The sequence below is a fragment of the Thermobia domestica genome, chromosome 10, assembly GCF_964235325.1.
Source record: "Thermobia domestica chromosome 10, izTheDome1.hap1.1, whole genome shotgun sequence".
Taxonomy (NCBI): Eukaryota; Metazoa; Arthropoda; class Insecta; order Zygentoma; family Lepismatidae; genus Thermobia; species Thermobia domestica.
In genome coordinates, this window is record NC_137463.1 from 227,754,251 (window position 1) to 227,772,887 (window position 18,637).

Sequence of the window (18,637 nt, forward strand, 5' to 3'; positions counted from 1 at the left end):
AACCGTAAGGGACCAATACGGGAAGATAGGAGCGTTGCAAGAATAAATCCACTTCCCCATGTTAAGAGATAGGAGCTCGCTGCCATATGCTCAATGTTACTGCTTCCAGTGGCAACGTTCGCTGCCACTGGAAAGGTAAATCTCTCTCTTTCTTTCTGTTTTTTAATTGACTTTTTTCAGAAATGCATCAATACTGTTTTGCGCTCAAGAGCAAAGGTTTATTTTTTACTGATACACTACTTTAACACTTAAAAATATTTTTAGTATTAAAAAAAATATCCGGTTGCACAACCATGCAACATATAGTACCAGCCGCCACTGCATATTTCTGTACATATAAACTGATACAAAATATCACAGATTTTACAATTATAGACATCAATAAATTTACGCAAAAATAAATAAATACTAAATAAATAATAAATACTTACGCTAATAAATAAATACTACCATAAGAATAAAGTTTCACGTACACTTTATTATAAGGAAGGCACTAGTAAAGTTTGTACAAAAAGATGAATTTTGAAAAAAATGGATGCAAATTTGTTATGGCAGCAGTGACCCTCCAACACGATACTTTTTTTTTTTTTAACGTATAAAGCTTCCATAAAGTGTTTTCGTTATTAGTTAAAGTACTGGAATATGAAGATTTTTACAGTCTGTTATAGACACTGAAGTGCTGTACTAGTATGTGAATAGCCAAACATCTTCACATTTAAGTTCAAAGATCATCTGATGAAAGGCGATCGAGTATTTCGCCAGAAATATAGATGAGAAATTAAACTAAAAGAAAAATTGATTATAATCACAGAGCACATCCAGATAAGTATTGTGTTTAATATATATATATATATATATATATATATATATATATAGGGAGAGAGAGTAAATAAATGAATTTGTTGGTGACATGTGATTTGCAATGTAGATTATACTTTCTTAAAACTAGTGTCTTAGATTTATAATACCTAGGAAATGTATATATACTAATTTTTTTCCGCAGAAGATATCAGTAAAGTTGTGACAATTATTTTCCAGGAATCTGAGCCAGAATTTATTAGAGAGAATTTCTGCCACTATGATTTCTTATGGGTAACTTCCGCTGCTTGTCCAGTAAACAGTACCTCGTCTCATTCTGGTGATTGTACAGCACACAACCCTGCTACAAAATTAAGGTAATACATTGTTGCATGTAGATTTTTGTCACTAACAATAGATAAGTAATTTCTGTCTGAGCAGGGTTACCAAATTTCACACAACTATAAAAAGAGACTCCTACCAAATTTTATGCAACTTAAAAGAAGACACCTCATTTCAAGTATTAGTACTCGAAATAAAATGGTCTAGGAAAGAATTTATATAAACGTAAATACAGATCACTAAGGTTATCCGAAAACATTACTGTTCTGCGTGTGCGGTGAAGATACTATAAAAGAAATTAATTATGACGAAGTGAGTCGTGAAATAACGACCTATATCTAATCTTTTGATAGATAATGTAGAAATAAAATATATTTGTTCCAACATTCATTTTTTTATTTATTTGGATTACATTATATTTATAAATGTAGGAAACAGCCGATTTTTAACTACCAATTCATCAATAGGTGCGAATTCAATAATACACAAATTGAAAAAATATTCACCGCTGGACTAGGACTCGAACCTGGGATCTTTAGCGTACGTTAACCACTACGTCAAAAAGTCCGCTCGTCTCTTCCCCTATTTGCATTAGCTCAGGGGCATACACAATAGAAGTTTCCGGGTTTAACCTTCCAGTCCCGCTTGAGCTAGATATTGTGCAAAACAAGCGTTTACCATAACAAAATATGTATGCAAACATCTGAAATGATATGGACTTAATGAGGATACCCCCCCCCCCCCCTCTCTGCCTTAAAATTTTGCTTACACTACTAAGTGGGCATCTCCTATTTATTCTGGTTATTTCTCATTTTGAATCACTCTTAACATTGGTGAATAAAGGTAGTAAGACCATCTGATGCTTCTTGAAGGAGGTTGTTAAGGAAAGGCAAACTGTCTTTGGCGATAATGGCTCATTCTTTAATCCCTCCCCATTATAAGACTACCTACGCAGTGGCATTTATCCCTCCATATGGCTGCACTGAACTTAATAAAAACAATACGCAACTGAAAGATTCAACAAGCGAAGCAGTACCGTTCTCAAAACACTAGAAGACCACTGTTTGTTTAAACACGTAACTGATTCATTTTAGGTTCCAGGCGTAAGCTAAGCATATGGGAGCTTATAGTTTCACTCCAAGTATGTGTGTATGTTTTACTTTATTTCTCAGTAAGTACTAACCGGAACTGAACCAAATTTAGAGGACAAGTAGCATAAAAGCTAAGGAATAAAGCTCGGTATATTTGGTGGCCGAGCTCGGCAAGGGACAGGCTTGGCTCGGATCTACTTGTATTGGTACTTTATTTCTCGGTGACTTCTGGCCAGATCTGATCGAAATTTGGTGGGCGAGTAGCCCACCATCGAAAAACTAAAATGTACTATATTTGGTGGTCTTCTCGACGTATATGTGGTACTTTATTTCTTGGTAACTACTGGCCATATCTGAACGAAATTTGATGTGCAAGTAGCCCATGTACCTGAGGAATAAAGTTCGCCTTATTTGGTGGCCGAAGTCGGCCAGGAATAGGCTCGGTTCGGCATGCATATGATACTTTATTTTTCGGTAACTACTGACCGGATATGCACGAAATTTGATGGGCAAGTAGATAAAGATCGCTATATTTGGTGGCCAACCTCAGTTGAGGACAGATTCGGCTCGGCAAAAAAATCTGTGTTCCACAACTTTGTGCGCCGGAAGCTTCTGAGTTCCGTTCAGCTTATTTATTTATTTATTTATTCATTTTTATTTTTAAAGTTTAATAATTATGCTCCGATGCTAAGGAAGACGGTGATGATGAGACGATAATAATGGTGGAATGAAGAAAGTAGAAGGAGATGGTGCCCAAGAAAATCCACCCTTACAGTGTTTGTCCACCATAAAGTTCATTTGACGCGAACTGAGATCTAACCAGGATCCCACGCTCCAGAGATGACCGCTCTGTTACTGAGCCAGCTGGGCTCCTGTTCAACTTTTGCACAAGCTTATTTAGGAGATTATTTCTAATAAATAGTCTTGTTTTGATTATTTTGCTTTAAAAACGCGGACTTTAAAGAGCCGCCCGGGCACATTATCCAGAAAGGAGAAAGAGAATCTATCCAGGCAAAAGAGGACGATCGGTAACCCTCTGCCTGAGTGCAATAAAGTTCCTTAGTGTTTTTTACAGTGCAACCATCACTTTTTGAGAGTTTTAGTACTGTTATTTTGAAATATACGTGAAAACGTATATATGTTTTTTAATGCTTCTATGCAGTTGTGTAGTTCAGTGCATATACCTTTCGGTGTGTGTGATACCTGGTTCGATTCCGGTGAGAAACAGTTTTATGGTGTCAGCGAATCATCTTGAAGCAATCGGGAAACTACTTGGATTAATAGGTGTCAGATTCCAGTCTGGAAAGTCAGAAATGATATATCTTGGAATCGATACATCGCCGAAGTTGAACATGAGCTTTTTTGTCAGGTTGTTGTGGATTGCAGCATTAGAAATTATATGTATAAGACGGTGAAAAGAAAAAGGTCTGTTGGATAGTGAGTTACTGTGGGCTAAGATTATTTAAATAATTATGCACATACTTTGTTGATTGGAACAGGCAGCAGATATTCTGTGATGCTGTGTGATTCATCGATATTGCACTTCAGCTAATCAACCGAAGGAAGAGAATGAATACGAAACCATGAAAAATAATCTAGTTACATAAAGAAAAACCTAAAATTCTAAGCCATTCCTTCAAACTCAGTGTTGCTTTCTAGATAAAAGTTTGATTGCAATGGCAATCGTGACCGAAATAGACTTAATAAAAATCGCACGAAACTTTGTTATCAGTATAGATGTTGAGTATAAATCCAGTACTCAAAAAAATTTGTAATACCTTATCTCTATTCCACTAAAGTTTTTTTTTTTTTTTTTTTTTTTTTTTAAAGGATGGAATTACTCGTAACCATACCAACATTCACCAATACGTAGGTGATTGCACAACAAACGTTTAAGTGCTGGAAGAAATCTAGTATCTTCCAAATTTTGATTCACAAATATACCTTACAATACTCTGTTTTGAACAGAATATCTGCCAACTATTCCTATCATTAAAGCATGTGCATAATTATTTAAATAGTCCTAGCCCATGTACGTAAGCTAAGGGTCAAATTGCTTATGTTGAGTTTTCGTGAAGAAATATTGAAAAAAATGCATTTACTTACAGAAGGTATAGTGAGATAAGATTTGTTTTATTTCAAAACCATTATCGTAAATAAAATTTAATTGTTTGTAGGTTTGATCTAAAGCCTTTAAGTGGACGGACATGGACAATGGAAGATAAACAGGGTAATAAAATTGATCTTAGTGTCTGTGAGCCACTTGAAAACAGCCTCTGTGGGGATGGAATTGGTAAGTATATCTAAATTATTAATTTTGTATATCAATGTTATTATAGGTAATAAAGATGTGTTGCTTTTTTCTTCGTCAAAGTTGTTATTTTTAAGAAGTATTTTTATAATTCCTTTCAGTGAAAGAATGAACATTAGACGAACATTTATAGGCAGGTAGTTATCTTCTAGATCACAAGGCCAGATAAGAAATTCATTTATCATTCCATGTTTCCTTCATAACGAAACGTTAGAACGAACATAAAACTAGAAAAGAAAGAAAAAAAACAAAAATAAGAAGGATCCTGAAAATTGATTATACTTTACGTCCTTATTCAAGAGCGGGGTTATGAAAAACTGGACCTACAATGGGATTAGAGCTATTGTTCAGCTTTCATCTGCAGCGTGTTACTACCAGCATGCTTTAAGCTGCGAATGGGTTAATCGAAAATGAATGCTAGCGATGAGGTCACGTATGAATATAAATCGTAATAGCTGAAAACTTAGAGGATTTATGTTTCGCTGTATGTTGTCAGGTTCCAAGTGACACTAGTACTTACGTAACATATAGAATTGGGTAGAATATGTAGCAAAATTTTAAGTATGTTAACGAATTTTAAGAGAACACTGGACCTTCTTGTTTTTATCGCTGTATTACATTTAGTCTTGCTTTCAATTATTTTGATAGAAATCATACTGAGATTAATTATGTGAATACTCAAATTACTATGAATAATTAAATAAAAGCATTGTCTTTCTGTTGCGTAGATTGTTTTATTATTCCTGTTTCGTCTACTTTTCTTCTGCAAGTTCTATCTGAGGCATAAATTACTTATGCAGATAAGTACATCTTCTCTTTAAAATGGACCTGAAGCTTTGTAAAATATGGATTTGTTGTGAAAATACTGAAAAATATTACTGACCACCACTCGAAACGCAATGAAAATATGCTTGTGTTTGAATATATATTATGTTAATTGTTGCCAGCTATTATCATTTTTTGATACGTAAAACTTGTTAGATACATAAACTATCAGTGAATATAACAGAGAGAACAGTGGATAGCTGACGACAGTGGTCATAAGGAACATCAAACTAGAAGCACATTTTGGGGCACGCTGGCTCAGTGTTAGAGCGCTTACCTCTGGTGCATGGGTTTCCTGGTTCGATCACCTTCTAAATAAGTTGGTGGTGGACAACATCGTGTCCTTGGGTTTTTCTCAGGATACAATCTCATTCCTCCAATTCTTCCATGATCAATCACTTGCCTTAATCATCCGCCCCCCTTAGCTTTAAGGGCATAACCATGAGATTTTAAACTGAAATATTTAATATTTTCACAAGCACATTTTCCTCTTATGTTAAGTGGAAATCTATAAAATTTTCACAACAAATTTATGTTTACGCTATTTTAGGTTCAATTTAAAGAGGAAATGTAAAATGTGCACTTATTTACATAAGTAATTTGTGCCGTAGATGAAGCCCGAAATGATGCCGTAGATGAGCGAAATATCAGGAATAATAAAATAATCGACATAACAGAAAGATAAAATTTCTATTTAATTTTATTGTTTGAAACTTTATTTTACAATGATAGTTTACGAGATATTACTGCTGCGATTTTTTGCTGACCCATATTTGCTATGGCCGCTAGCTGTTTAATTAATCTTTGTGTAGAAAATGGGACGTACATTATCATGTGAAAAATATGTTTTGAGTTCTTTAAACAGTGTAAAAGCCATTGTTTATCAAGATTAAGGGCAGTGGTTTATCCTTTCAAAATCTAATTTGTATTTTCACTTTTGTTGCAGGTGCATGTCATATGACTGCAGATAATCCGAACAAATACCACAATTATGGCAAAGTAAATAGTGATCTCCAGTATCGTCCTGGATACCTTATGCTTAATTACTCAGATGGAGAGCATTGTGATGGAAAAATAAGAAGAAACACGATAATCGAATTTGCATGCCTTGCGGAGAATAATCACGAAGGACCAACATTTGTGGATGAAATCGAACCGTGTACATCTGTGATCCACTGGTATACAATTCTAGCGTGTGAAAGACGGGTGAGTGTACTATTACTTCACTGTAGTACGTGTTGTGGGATATTTTATTTAACAAAAGTAATTGACGTATTTTTAAATTTTTATGTATAATAAGTTTAGCACATACTGAATTTAATTGGATCTTTAAAGAGTTTTCTTGAACTGTTTCAGTCTTTTATTGTGTAGGCTTTATCGAAAGGAAGTCATTCATATCAAGATTAGAATCATTTAATAAAAACGTACAGTATTTCACTTTGTTGTACAAGGGTTCAAAAGATTGAAGGAAGAAAGAAATTTAAAAGATGTTGATAATTAGTTCTTGTTTGAAAAAAATGGCGCAGAGATTTCTTAATGAAAGTACTGAATATGTAATACATCTAAACTAAATGTGAGTTTTACTTGAGTAGTACTTCTTCATTACTTCAAGATAAAAATACATGTAACACTACATCTAACATGGACATTTATATATATATATATATATATATATATATATATATATATATATATATATATATATATATATATATATATATATCGGGTGTTCTAAAAATGGCGCTCACGGACTACAGAGTACTATTCTACAAATCGAAATAAAGCGAAAAATATATATAATTGTATACCTTTCAGGTCCTCGTCTGGAGTCGCGAATTGCATTATGTGGCAACGTCACAGATAAAGAACCACAGAGAACATATATCGATCCATCAAATAGTTACATCAATTCTTTCCAAATGACAGTTAAAGTAGATAGTCGTTAACAAGAGCATCACATATTAGCGTAACAATCGATGTAAATTACGTGATGAATTCGTAGAGCAACGCTAATGCTTCCAGGTTAATCTGCAACGTTACCACATAGTGAAATTTTGATACCTTGTAGGGGCTGAAGGAGGCCTCGTAGGGTATACCATTGTATAGCATTTTCACTTTATTTTGACTTGAAGAATAGCCGTTTGTTGTTCGTGGGCGCCATTTTTAGAATTAAATGCCCATGTTCGTCCCCACTCTTCGTCTCTTTCATATAATAATGTAGATAATGAAGGACTCAGTGTCATCTTCTCCGTTGGTCACCCTAGAACATTGAACATTTTCTTTCCTTCCCGAGTATGGATTAAGGACTTCGATTTAACATAGGCCATAAACACTTCTCATTGTACATCCGATTGTGTGATTTTTATTTATTTATTTATTTGTATGTTTATTTTTGGTGAAAAAATGGCACAATAATACAATGTAGATGACAATAATACAGCTGTACCAATGGAAGCTTAATGGGCATATTTAAATGGCAATTTATTATAATGGTAATTTATAATTAAAAACTCTACAACGAAATTATTGTTAATATAATGAATTACGACTTTAATATGACTAAGAAACTTCCATTAGTATAGCTACCTCAACCTATCTGTCGTGTATATTTCCCCCCCCCCCCTAAAAACCGCATAAACTCGAGATATACAATGAAACATGTTTATAATAAAATTATGTAGACGCATGAGAGAATGATTCAAATTCATAAAAAATTGGTTACTTATCAAAATATCCTCTCGTGGGAAAACTAAATATTCTCCAGACGTATCGGAACAACAAGCTAATTCTGTCTTCTGTGAATGTGATTATACAAAACAGAGGTGTAGCCAGCAGGTTTATCTAGGAGGGAGCCGTCGTTTGTGAGGGTGGGGGGCAGCCACAGTATGCAAAGAAAAAAAAAAGCGCTACAGGTAATGACTATGAGGCCTGAAAAAAAACCGGAAAATTTTGGTTTCCGTCCGGAAAACTAAAAACACTGTTAGCTTTTTTCTCCCTTTTTCACCCTAAATATTATGTACACTCATGTCAAAAATTATTGTCTCATATCTATAACTGCCTTCTTGTAAGAATATAATTTGATAATGATTTTTCAGGGTACCTTTAATACTAGTACTACGTGTATAATCGGGAAATGTATATTTGTGGTAAATTTCATAGGAAAAGAATTATAAATACGAAAATTACATTGAGTAAAATAAAATGTTGCTAAATGGACAAGAAAGTTTTATTTTCGTTTTATTGTTCTTATTTACTGCACTTTTGACATGAAATTTGCCACATGCATGTCTTTGCCGATTATACACATACTAACATTATAAGAAATACCGGGCGAATTCGTTATCAAATTATATTCCTACAACAACATATTTATGGACATGCGATAATAATTTTGGACATGAGTGTACAAGATAGTTTTTATTATTATTATTATTATTATTATTATTATTATGCTTAACCAAGAACTACTGCCCCAACCAAACGTTGTACCTTTGTGCGTAACTATTTCAATTTAAGCCCCTGTACAACAACGTTTCTACATAAGACTGATTTTCTTTGAAATTTCACTTAATTTCTTTAAGATTTCCTGACAAAAATATCATATTTATTTATTATTCGTAACTAAAAACACTATAATTATTTTATAAACTCCTATGTCTCACTTCCTGTTTTACACCAAGTAGAAAAAAAAAAGCGAATGAAATTCAAGCTGTACGTTTGATCATTCCTTACACGGAAGAGATACCATACTGTTTTTCGATCGATAAGGATCGGTAAATAATTTACCGTAAAATAGTTGTTATTGCAATTATTGCGGTATAAAAATTTTCAGTCAGATATAGAACAGTAAATTTCCATTAAATTTATCATCTTCGGTCCCATATATAATCTTTTCCCTTATATAATATACAATCTCCCCGACACAAGCATGTTACAATCATTTACATACCATATTGACCTTATTTATATAGTATGCCGTCCAGTTGTATAAATGTTCAGTGTTGTCCTTAGAGAAGAAACACCTCATCTAGTTCTTTTCCGTGTGGTAAGGTGCCAAGAACCGACGACACGTTGCTACGTTGGATAGCAATAGATGCGCGTTGAATTAGGAAAGATGTTGAACGAACATCTCCAGTAACGATAGGAATGCGTCTGCCTACTTGTCTAATAAAATCAGGGCTTGCAGATCCCCAAGCACCACTAGTCTCGATGGCAATTGCAGCAAAAATAAATTTATCAAGCAGGTTGTTATATTTCCTTTTGCTTTTCTACCTCTCTACGACTAGCAACAGCTCCAGCATTCATAACAGCTAAAGGGAGACTTGAATGGGCAAATGTATCTGAACACGTAAAGTCCCATACTAGTGATTTGCCTCTCAACCAAGGAACTAATGTCATGCCATCAGGTCGTTTACCATCTGAACAACAACATTCTGCAGGTTCACGTATGGAAGGAATTCCAGCTGTGGTAAGGGCTTGTAAAATGATATCGTTCACAGAGGAGTGTCTAGCGTGTCTACCCATGCTCTTCATGCATGAAAGGCCATGCAGGCCACGTTGGTTAACTTGATCCCCGCAAGCTGAACAGCGATGTGGCTCACAAATAGCTGAACCTAATCTTAAGGCAACAGCGATTAACGTAAATTATTAATTATATGTAAACTTTGTTATTTTTAAATGACTGAAGCGAGGTAATCTTACGACAATGTTTTAAAAGCTTGGCATTTGGGAGTTCCAGAAAATCATTTGGGTGGGACCCAATGGACCTCCTGTGGTTACACTCCAGTATATAGATCAAACAAAGCGCAATATTAACACCCGAATTAAAGAACACATTAGACAATAAAAATACTCACAAGAAGAGGGTGTGTCGGGATTGTTACTTCACCTAAAGCAATATACACATAATATAAAACAGGTTAATGTATTAAGTTCAGAAAAAAAAAAAAAACTAGAGATTAAAGAATCGTTCTTTATTCATAAATATAAACTGGCTTAAAATCTGGATTCTGGCTACATGGATAAAGTGTGACTATCTGCCTTTGATGTGTGTTTTGGTTCTGGCAACAGTGATGTAGCATAGACACTACGCTTCTTTCAAACTCTTTCTTCTTTCCACTGCGCTCTGTTCGTTCTTTTCAGTACCCATTTTTTACGTTACCTACATTTTTTAATATGTATTCCTGTTCCCACACCATATTTCTCTTATTCATTTTTATCCTTGTTACTATACCACTGAAGACAGAACTAGCTCTTTTTTTTCGATACGTCTGGAGAATATTTATAGTTTTTTTTTTTTTTTCCCAAAGGACGATATATTCGCATGTAACCAATTTTTTGTGAAAAGTGTTTACATGTTGACTCGAAGTTCTTATTCCAAATTAGTTGTAGCCACTCCAGCTCCTTTTAAATCCTTTATAGCCGGTGCGTTATAAGGGTGCCGGGTTCGTCTACTATCTGTCCCTGTGACGGGCTTAGCCAGATATAATGTCTGTTCCTGTGAGGGAAGCCAGATATAATAATAATATTGGGATTCGAACCTTGGATCTCTCAAAGTCTCCTTTATAACATCATTCAAATACACAAATTGGTAAATTGACGTAAAAGACTGGCAATAAACAAGTATCTTCACTCCTCCACGGTCCTAAGATTCGAGCGTAGCACTAACTAGAGACATTTGCCGTTTACCCACCGTCGCTGATGCGTCAGCTTCAAGGTATACCAATGAATACCTGTAAAAGAATACAAGTGGGGCAGCAATGCATGATTTACGCCAGATGAGTAGTGGGAGACGAAAGTAAATGTTCGAACTTCTCTATTGATAGATACCTTACCTTCTGACAAACACTTTATGTCGCATTCGCTTTAATTTATACACATTTTAACCGCTAAAAGAAAACATGACTTGTTAAACACATCTGGTTGACACTATCATCGCTTTCGGAAATGATAACAAGAATTGTAAATAATTTTGTATTAAAATTCACTTCACTTTGATTACATCAACCACATATAATATAAAACAATACTAATATTTTCAAAGGATTGATAATTTTTTTCACTTGGCCCTTTTTAGAATGATTTCGATGCGATATTAGAACGCGCGCGATGACCACGCCGGAACATACGAAATCAGATTTACGAATGTATCGTTGAATAATGATGAGTTTGTGCGTCGTCTTCAATTTTCAAGCACATTCTTCCATGGGTTTCTTCAGTCAAACTTGTCAACTACGATTATTGAAAATATTTCACTAACTTGAAATCGCAAAAGTTATAAAATAACTATCGGCGTTTTATATTCCATGTTGTGAAGGTGGTTTGCACATATGTATGAGCGAGTGTTCAATATGTCCAAGTTATTTGACAGGTGTCGACGCTCTCTCCTGCCTCCTCGCGCGCCACACTGCTGCCAGTTCACAGCACAAGAATACACTGACAAACCAAAATATAGTTCGTAGAAGACACTAAGGTTTTACGTTATTATATTCTTAATAATATATAATAAACGGTTCATAGATTAATAAAAATCACATTAAAACACTGATAGTTCCAATAAGTTGTGGAACTGATGATTATTGATAATTTTCACATTGTCACGTAAAGATCTGTCATCGTCATGAGGACTTGTACGTGGGCGTTTCTTTCGAGGGTAGCAAAATTTTTCTTCTTAATATGGACTGACGGGAGGAAGTAAGACTGTCTGGAAAAGTGAGGTACCTTTTGGGTGAGAAATTCTTAAGCATTGTTCTTTTCCAACTGTTGATTAGTCGCAGTTCATTTCCAAGAATTGATGTGTGAATAATACGAGGGTTAGTTTAAAAATTCAGGCCAGTCCATACCGTTATAACTGGCGGCCAACGGACTGTCCACTGAAGGTATCACAGAAGTGGGCAAGAACCCTGGAATCCAAGTCTTCATAACCATACTGCAACACAACAGCAATCACAGCACTCCATTAGTCTGTAGAGGGTTAATGTCATTTGAAGTTCATTTTCACTGAAGAATAACAGTTTGTAGGCTTCACTCGAACGCACATAATCGCGAAATTCGAAGAATTACGAACGCGAGGGCCATTTCGTAAATGTCTTTTGAGTCCTTTTTATTTTCATTATTAGTTTATATCTTTTTTTTTTCTTTTTTTTTGAAATGTAAACACAAAGATAATTTCAATATTTGAATATAAATCAATAGTTATTTGTAATTCAAAATACTATTCAACATTATACTTCATAATGTCTTTCAAAATTCAAATCAAATTACACAAATATATTAATACATTCAATGCAACAATATATTTAATAAAACATTACATTTGGTAAGGTATCGTATTCAATGCCATATTTAAAAATACACAATACAAACTAAATGTATACCAATAAATTTAAAATGGTAAATTTACTGCAATAGTACTTCTTAATTTTCAGATAAACACATAATATCACTCAAAAATAGCATATATCACTAAGTAATTCAATTTATTATGATTTTACTTTTCATAAAGATAAAATATTCCTTATGTCTAAATGCATAAAAATTTATTATATTTGAAACACCAATATTATTCGTAAAATTCAAAAGTATATGTTCTTTGACATATCAACACAAACTATTCACTAAGAATATTCAAAATAATTCAACACAACTAAAACATATGATATAGTGCAAACAAATTCATATTTTATTAAAATTACATGGTAAAAGCACATAAGTAAATATAACACTAAAAATATTTCATTTACTATGAAATGAAATAAACTAGGCATATGCGAGCTCGTCACGCTCGAAGTATATGAAAATATACTGCCTGCATTAAATTCACAAGACCCTACCCCAATTATTTATTAATAGGTTTCCATCCCCGAAGCAAAGTGAAAAGATAGAACGTTTGGTTAAAATTCAAAAATAATACAGAGGGGACTAATAAGAAAATTGCCTACTCCGGGCATTACATAATATGAATAACCCATAATATTGGAGGAACATTTGCTTCAATGTCTTCAAGTACTGCTTGAAATATTTTCGTACTCAACGAAAAGATTAATACAAAGTAAATGCAACAATGGTTGCTAACAATTATCACATACACAACTTACTTGATACTTATTTATAGTAAGATGTCTCATTGTATTTTTTTTTCAACTTTACAACGCGCCTGAAGGTGGGTACAGATAACTACCATAACTTACCACACCAAAATTCAAGTATCCTCAGCTGATTAGTAATCCCAGAGGCATACTGATTGGTTAAAACAAATAAATTGATGTAACACATCGTAAGTATAGATTACTATTAATTGACGCATAGTTGTTGTTTAAAAGTTGAAATCTTTACTGCATTAATTTAAAATGTGCTTATTCAGGTTTATTACCGAATGGTTTCTCACCAGAATATTTAAATTTGTGATTCGACAAATTTTTAATTTTGTAAAATTGCAACACTGTGATGGAATATTCTGTAAAGATTCGCCACACCTTCACAATTTAAATTTTATTTCCTTTCACTATATTTGAAAATTTTCACTGCGCAAATTCACTCTTGCACTTCGAAAAGAAACACTATATTTTCTAAGATTCGAAAAATGAAATTTCATCGTGAACGCATTAACGAAAAAAATATGCTATTACAAATACTTTCGTAGAACATATTTTTAAAATATCATTTTTTTTTTAATGGTATCTCTCATTCAACATTTTCAATATATTATGAAACAATGTATAAAGCGAAAAAATTAATATTCAAAATTTTCCTGAATCTATCGGCTACAGCCATTAACGTGATAGACACAATAAAATATTAATGTTTTTATTTAAACATTCAAAATTTGTAAAACACTAACAGTGTTGAAAAATATTTACGGTATGAAAAATAATTACTAACAACGAAAGAAATTTTGTACAAAATGTTTTGCAATGGATATGACCAAAATTTATTTTTCATTGCAAGGTCAAAATATGGAAAATGGGCAATCCGGCTATGTGTTAATGTCGTTTACCCAATTCCTTTTCGTATTGGATTCAGTACAACATCGTAAATTAAAATTGTCATGCATTCAAGAATTTTGAGTTTAACTTCCATAGTAGGCATCCATGGGATTTTGTTAATATGAAAACGCAACATTCTACAAGCGCTAACTTTATGTACTACCTTGTGACTGGTTTGTACACTCGGGACATTTACCAATTGAGTGTCATTACAAATATTAGCAGTGAAGAATTTATGCTTTCTTCGTAGGTGTAATACCTTACTTAATTTACGGACCTTTTTGCCAATTTCCAGATTATTTTTCATTTTCGCCCGGTGGAAAAACCTTTGCCTACCTCTCTTGGTTGCCAAATTGAAATTACTGTTCCTAAATTTCTCAATAATATTTCGAGTCGAGTACAAAGTATTGGTTGGTGGATAATCAATCTGAACGTTTTGACTTAGTTCAATACACTTTTTCTTACCTTTTCTGAATCTAAATTTCATAGATTTACTAGTTGCACGATGTATGCCAAGCGAACGTGGAATGGTTTCATTTCTATTAAAACAAACAATTACGAATGTACATACTGTACCTTCTAGCAACACTAAAGATATATTACCACTGGAAAAATAATGCAACTCACCAATCTGAATTGGTTGCCTAATGCAGCTTACTGTGGGAAAACTCGTAACATGCCGTGTATACACCACAAAAATTACAGGACTTACAGACAAACATTTCTTACGAACAAGTAGCATTGAGCTGGAGGGGGGAAACAGCTGATCCACCCACTTCCTATCACATAAGGGACAAGTGCAGACATTAATCTCGTCTGAAAATACTACAACAGTATCACCTTTTATTTCCCTAGTGGTGGTTACGTTAACCACACTCGTACTACTATTGGAGGTAGCCTCCATGAAGTCAACCTGCACGGTGTTTACATTTACACTGACATTTTCATTACTTACTTTATTTCCCTGAATAAAGACATCATTACTCTGTAGAACAGACATATTTTCCAATTGGCTTTTGATGCTTTGTAATTGTACGGAATTATTATCCAACAACTGAAACAATTCATTCCACTTAATGTTTTCACTTTCATTAATTTGAACAAAATGTGACTCTTGGACTTCAGATAACCTACCTTTCTTGACAGGGTTTGAATAAAAATCAATATCATCGGCAACATTTTCCAATTTTCTCTTACAACTTTTAGTTCTAACCTCAGAAGGACAACTATGACGAACATGTGCTAACGGGTACACGTTAAATTCATCTGCAAATTTAACCCTTTTCGGAATTCTATTTTCCTTATCGGTTTGACCCACATTACATGACATAGTATGTAAATTGACATCGTTGCTACGCTTTTTGAGGGTAGATTTAATACTATTGGGACTAGTTTGAGGAGAATTTTCAACATTACTTGAAAATAATTCTTTCTCCTTTTCATTGAACGTACTATCATGATCACTAAGAGAACTAACGTCATTGGAATACTTTTTCTGTAGCCGTTGAACTATTATTTCAATAACCTTATTCTTGACATTAACGTCATCACATTGAAGTTTCAACTTTTTTGCTACATACTGAAAATATACATTTTTGCCGCGAGCACATTTCTCTTTCAATTTCTCGTATTGCTTACTTCTACGTATACCACGTACACGGAGATTGACCTCCTTTTCTACGTTTTTCCTATATTCGCAATTAAAATTAAATACAAATTCACAAATAGCGATTTTCGCTGCTCTACTGAATCTATGAGTTTCTACGTCAAGGCCTAAAACATTTTGAAACTCTTCTAAACAAAATGGAATAGTACTATACTTATATTCATTTATTACGTTAACGTACTGTAACTCTATCTGTGCTCTTACATTCATTAAATTCAGCGCTAACATTTTGTACGTGGATTTATGAATTATATATTCTAAAATGAACACAAAAATATAAAAATGTAAGTAACACTACCTGTGAAAGAATGCAAGGATATATTTCTTTCGCAGAACATTAATTGCTAGATTCACAATTTGCATTTTCAGTAATTGTTTCGCATTCTTGTATGCATAAACCAGGACCTACCTGCGTTCGTACAGCAGTGTTTGGCTGATTTAACAGCTCATGAGAATTACTTTCAACCTTTTCGCGTAATTCAACCACATCTGCTCTTAAACTTTCAAATAGTTCAGTCAACTCTTTTTGATTTGATTTTAATATTTGGTTAGTTGCAGCCAAATCTGCGGACAATTTTTTAACCGCTTCGAGCAGTGTTTCCATTTCACTAAGCGTTGACATTGTAAAATATTATGCTTGAAAATACAACATGCAAATTAGTGGCATTGAATACAACAGTGAAGTTCAAAAATCTGCTTTCTTCCCACTAAATCATCTGTCTTTGTTCGGTGCGTCAGATATAAGGGTGCCGGGTTCGTCTACTATCTGTCCCTGTGACGGGCTTAGCCAGATATAATGTCTGTTCCTGTGAGGGAAGCCAGATATAATAATAATATTGGGATTCGAACCTTGGATCTCTCAAAGTCTCCTTTATAACATCATTCAAATACACAAATTGGTAAATTGACGTAAAAGACTGGCAATAAACAAGTATCTTCACTCCTCCACGGTCCTAAGATTCGAGCGTAGCACTAACTAGAGACATTTGCCGTTTACCCACCGTCGCTGATGCGTCAGCTTCAAGGTATACCAATGAATACCTGTAAAAGAATACAAGTGGGGCAGCAATGCATGATTTACGCCAGATGAGTAGTGGGAGACGAAAGTAAATGTTCGAACTTCTCTATTGATAGATACCTTATCTTCTGACAAACACTTTATGTCGCATTCGCTTTAATTTATACACATTTTAACCGCTAAAAGAAAACATGACTTGTTAAACACATCTGGTTGACACTATCATCGCTTTCGGAAATGATAACAAGAATTGTAAATAATTTTGTATTAAAATTCACTTCACTTTGATTACATCAACCACATATAATATAAAACAATACTAATATTTTCAAAGGATTGATAACTTTTTTCACTTGGCCCTTTTTAGAATGATTTCGATGCGATATTAGAACGCGCGCGATGACCACGCCGGAACATACGAAATCAGATTTACGAATGTATCGTTGAATAATGATGAGTTTGTGCGTCGTCTTCAATTTTCAAGCACATTCTTCCATGGGTTTCTTCAGTCAAACTTGTCAACTACGATTATTGAAAATATTTCACTAACTTGAAATCGCAAAAGTTATAAAATAACTATCGGCGTTTTATATTCCATGTTGTGAAGGTGGTTTGCACATATGTATGAGCGAGTGTTCAATATGTCCAAGTTATTTGACAGGTGTCGACGCTCGCTCCTGCCTCCTCGCGCGCCACACTGCTGCCAGTTCACAGCACAAGAATACACTGACAAACCAAAATATAGTTCGTAGAAGACACTAAGGTTTTACGTTATTATATTCTTAATAATATATAATAAACGGTTCATAGATTAATAAAAATCACATTAAAACACTGATAGTTCCAATAAGTTGTGGAACTGATGATTATTGATAATTTTCACATTGTCACGTAAAGATCTGTCATCGTCATGAGGACTTGTACGTGGGCGTTTCTTTCGAGGGTAGCAAAATTTTTCTTCTTAATATGGACTGACGGGAGGAAGTAAGACTGTCTGGAAAAGTGAGGTACCTTTTGGGTGAGAAATTCTTAAGCATTGTTCTTTTCCAACTGTTGATTAGTCGCAGTTCATTTCCAAGAATTGATGTGTGAATAATACGAGGGTTAGTTTAAAAATTCAGGCCAGTCCATACCGTTATAGCGTACGCAAATCATAATGCAACATCGCCTCGGCCTGAACAGATCCTTTTGTACCACACGATCTCTTCTTTAAGAAAACTGACTTATAGGACCATGCGACGTCTTAGCTAATATTTTGTACTAACCTTATGTTGCATTAACAATTCGTATTATTTTTTTCAGATTGAGTGTGTGGCATCTAATGATACGATGGAAATAGATTTGACACCGCTTATTAGCAGTGACAAAAATTATGAAGTTCATTCAGGAAAACATGTGTTTTTCATTAATGTATGCCGTCCAATACAGACTATCTCAGGACTTAGTTGTTCAGCCGGATCTAGTGCTTGTGTTGCTGAGAAACATGGCGAAACCTATAAGGAAGAGTTGGTAAGTTTAATCTTCGATACTTTTCACACACATATTCAGGTTTTAAAAACTGTATATGTATGTTCAATAAATATTTTCATATATACAGTAATT

The 18,637-nt window shown here is 34.0% G+C and overlaps 1 protein-coding gene across 1 annotated transcript in view; it reads left to right on the forward strand.

Annotated features, from left to right (window-relative positions):
* Lerp (lysosomal enzyme receptor protein) overlaps positions 1-18,637 on the forward strand; it is a 502,993-nt gene that overhangs the window by 131,721 nt on the left and 352,635 nt on the right. Inside the window, exons 13-16 of the mRNA XM_081729164.1 lie at positions 1,039-1,175; positions 4,409-4,524; positions 6,314-6,573; positions 18,338-18,544. Coding sequence (XP_081585290.1) covers positions 1,039-1,175; positions 4,409-4,524; positions 6,314-6,573; positions 18,338-18,544 — 720 coding nt within the window. The remainder of the gene's footprint in view (positions 1-1,038; positions 1,176-4,408; positions 4,525-6,313; positions 6,574-18,337; positions 18,545-18,637) is intronic.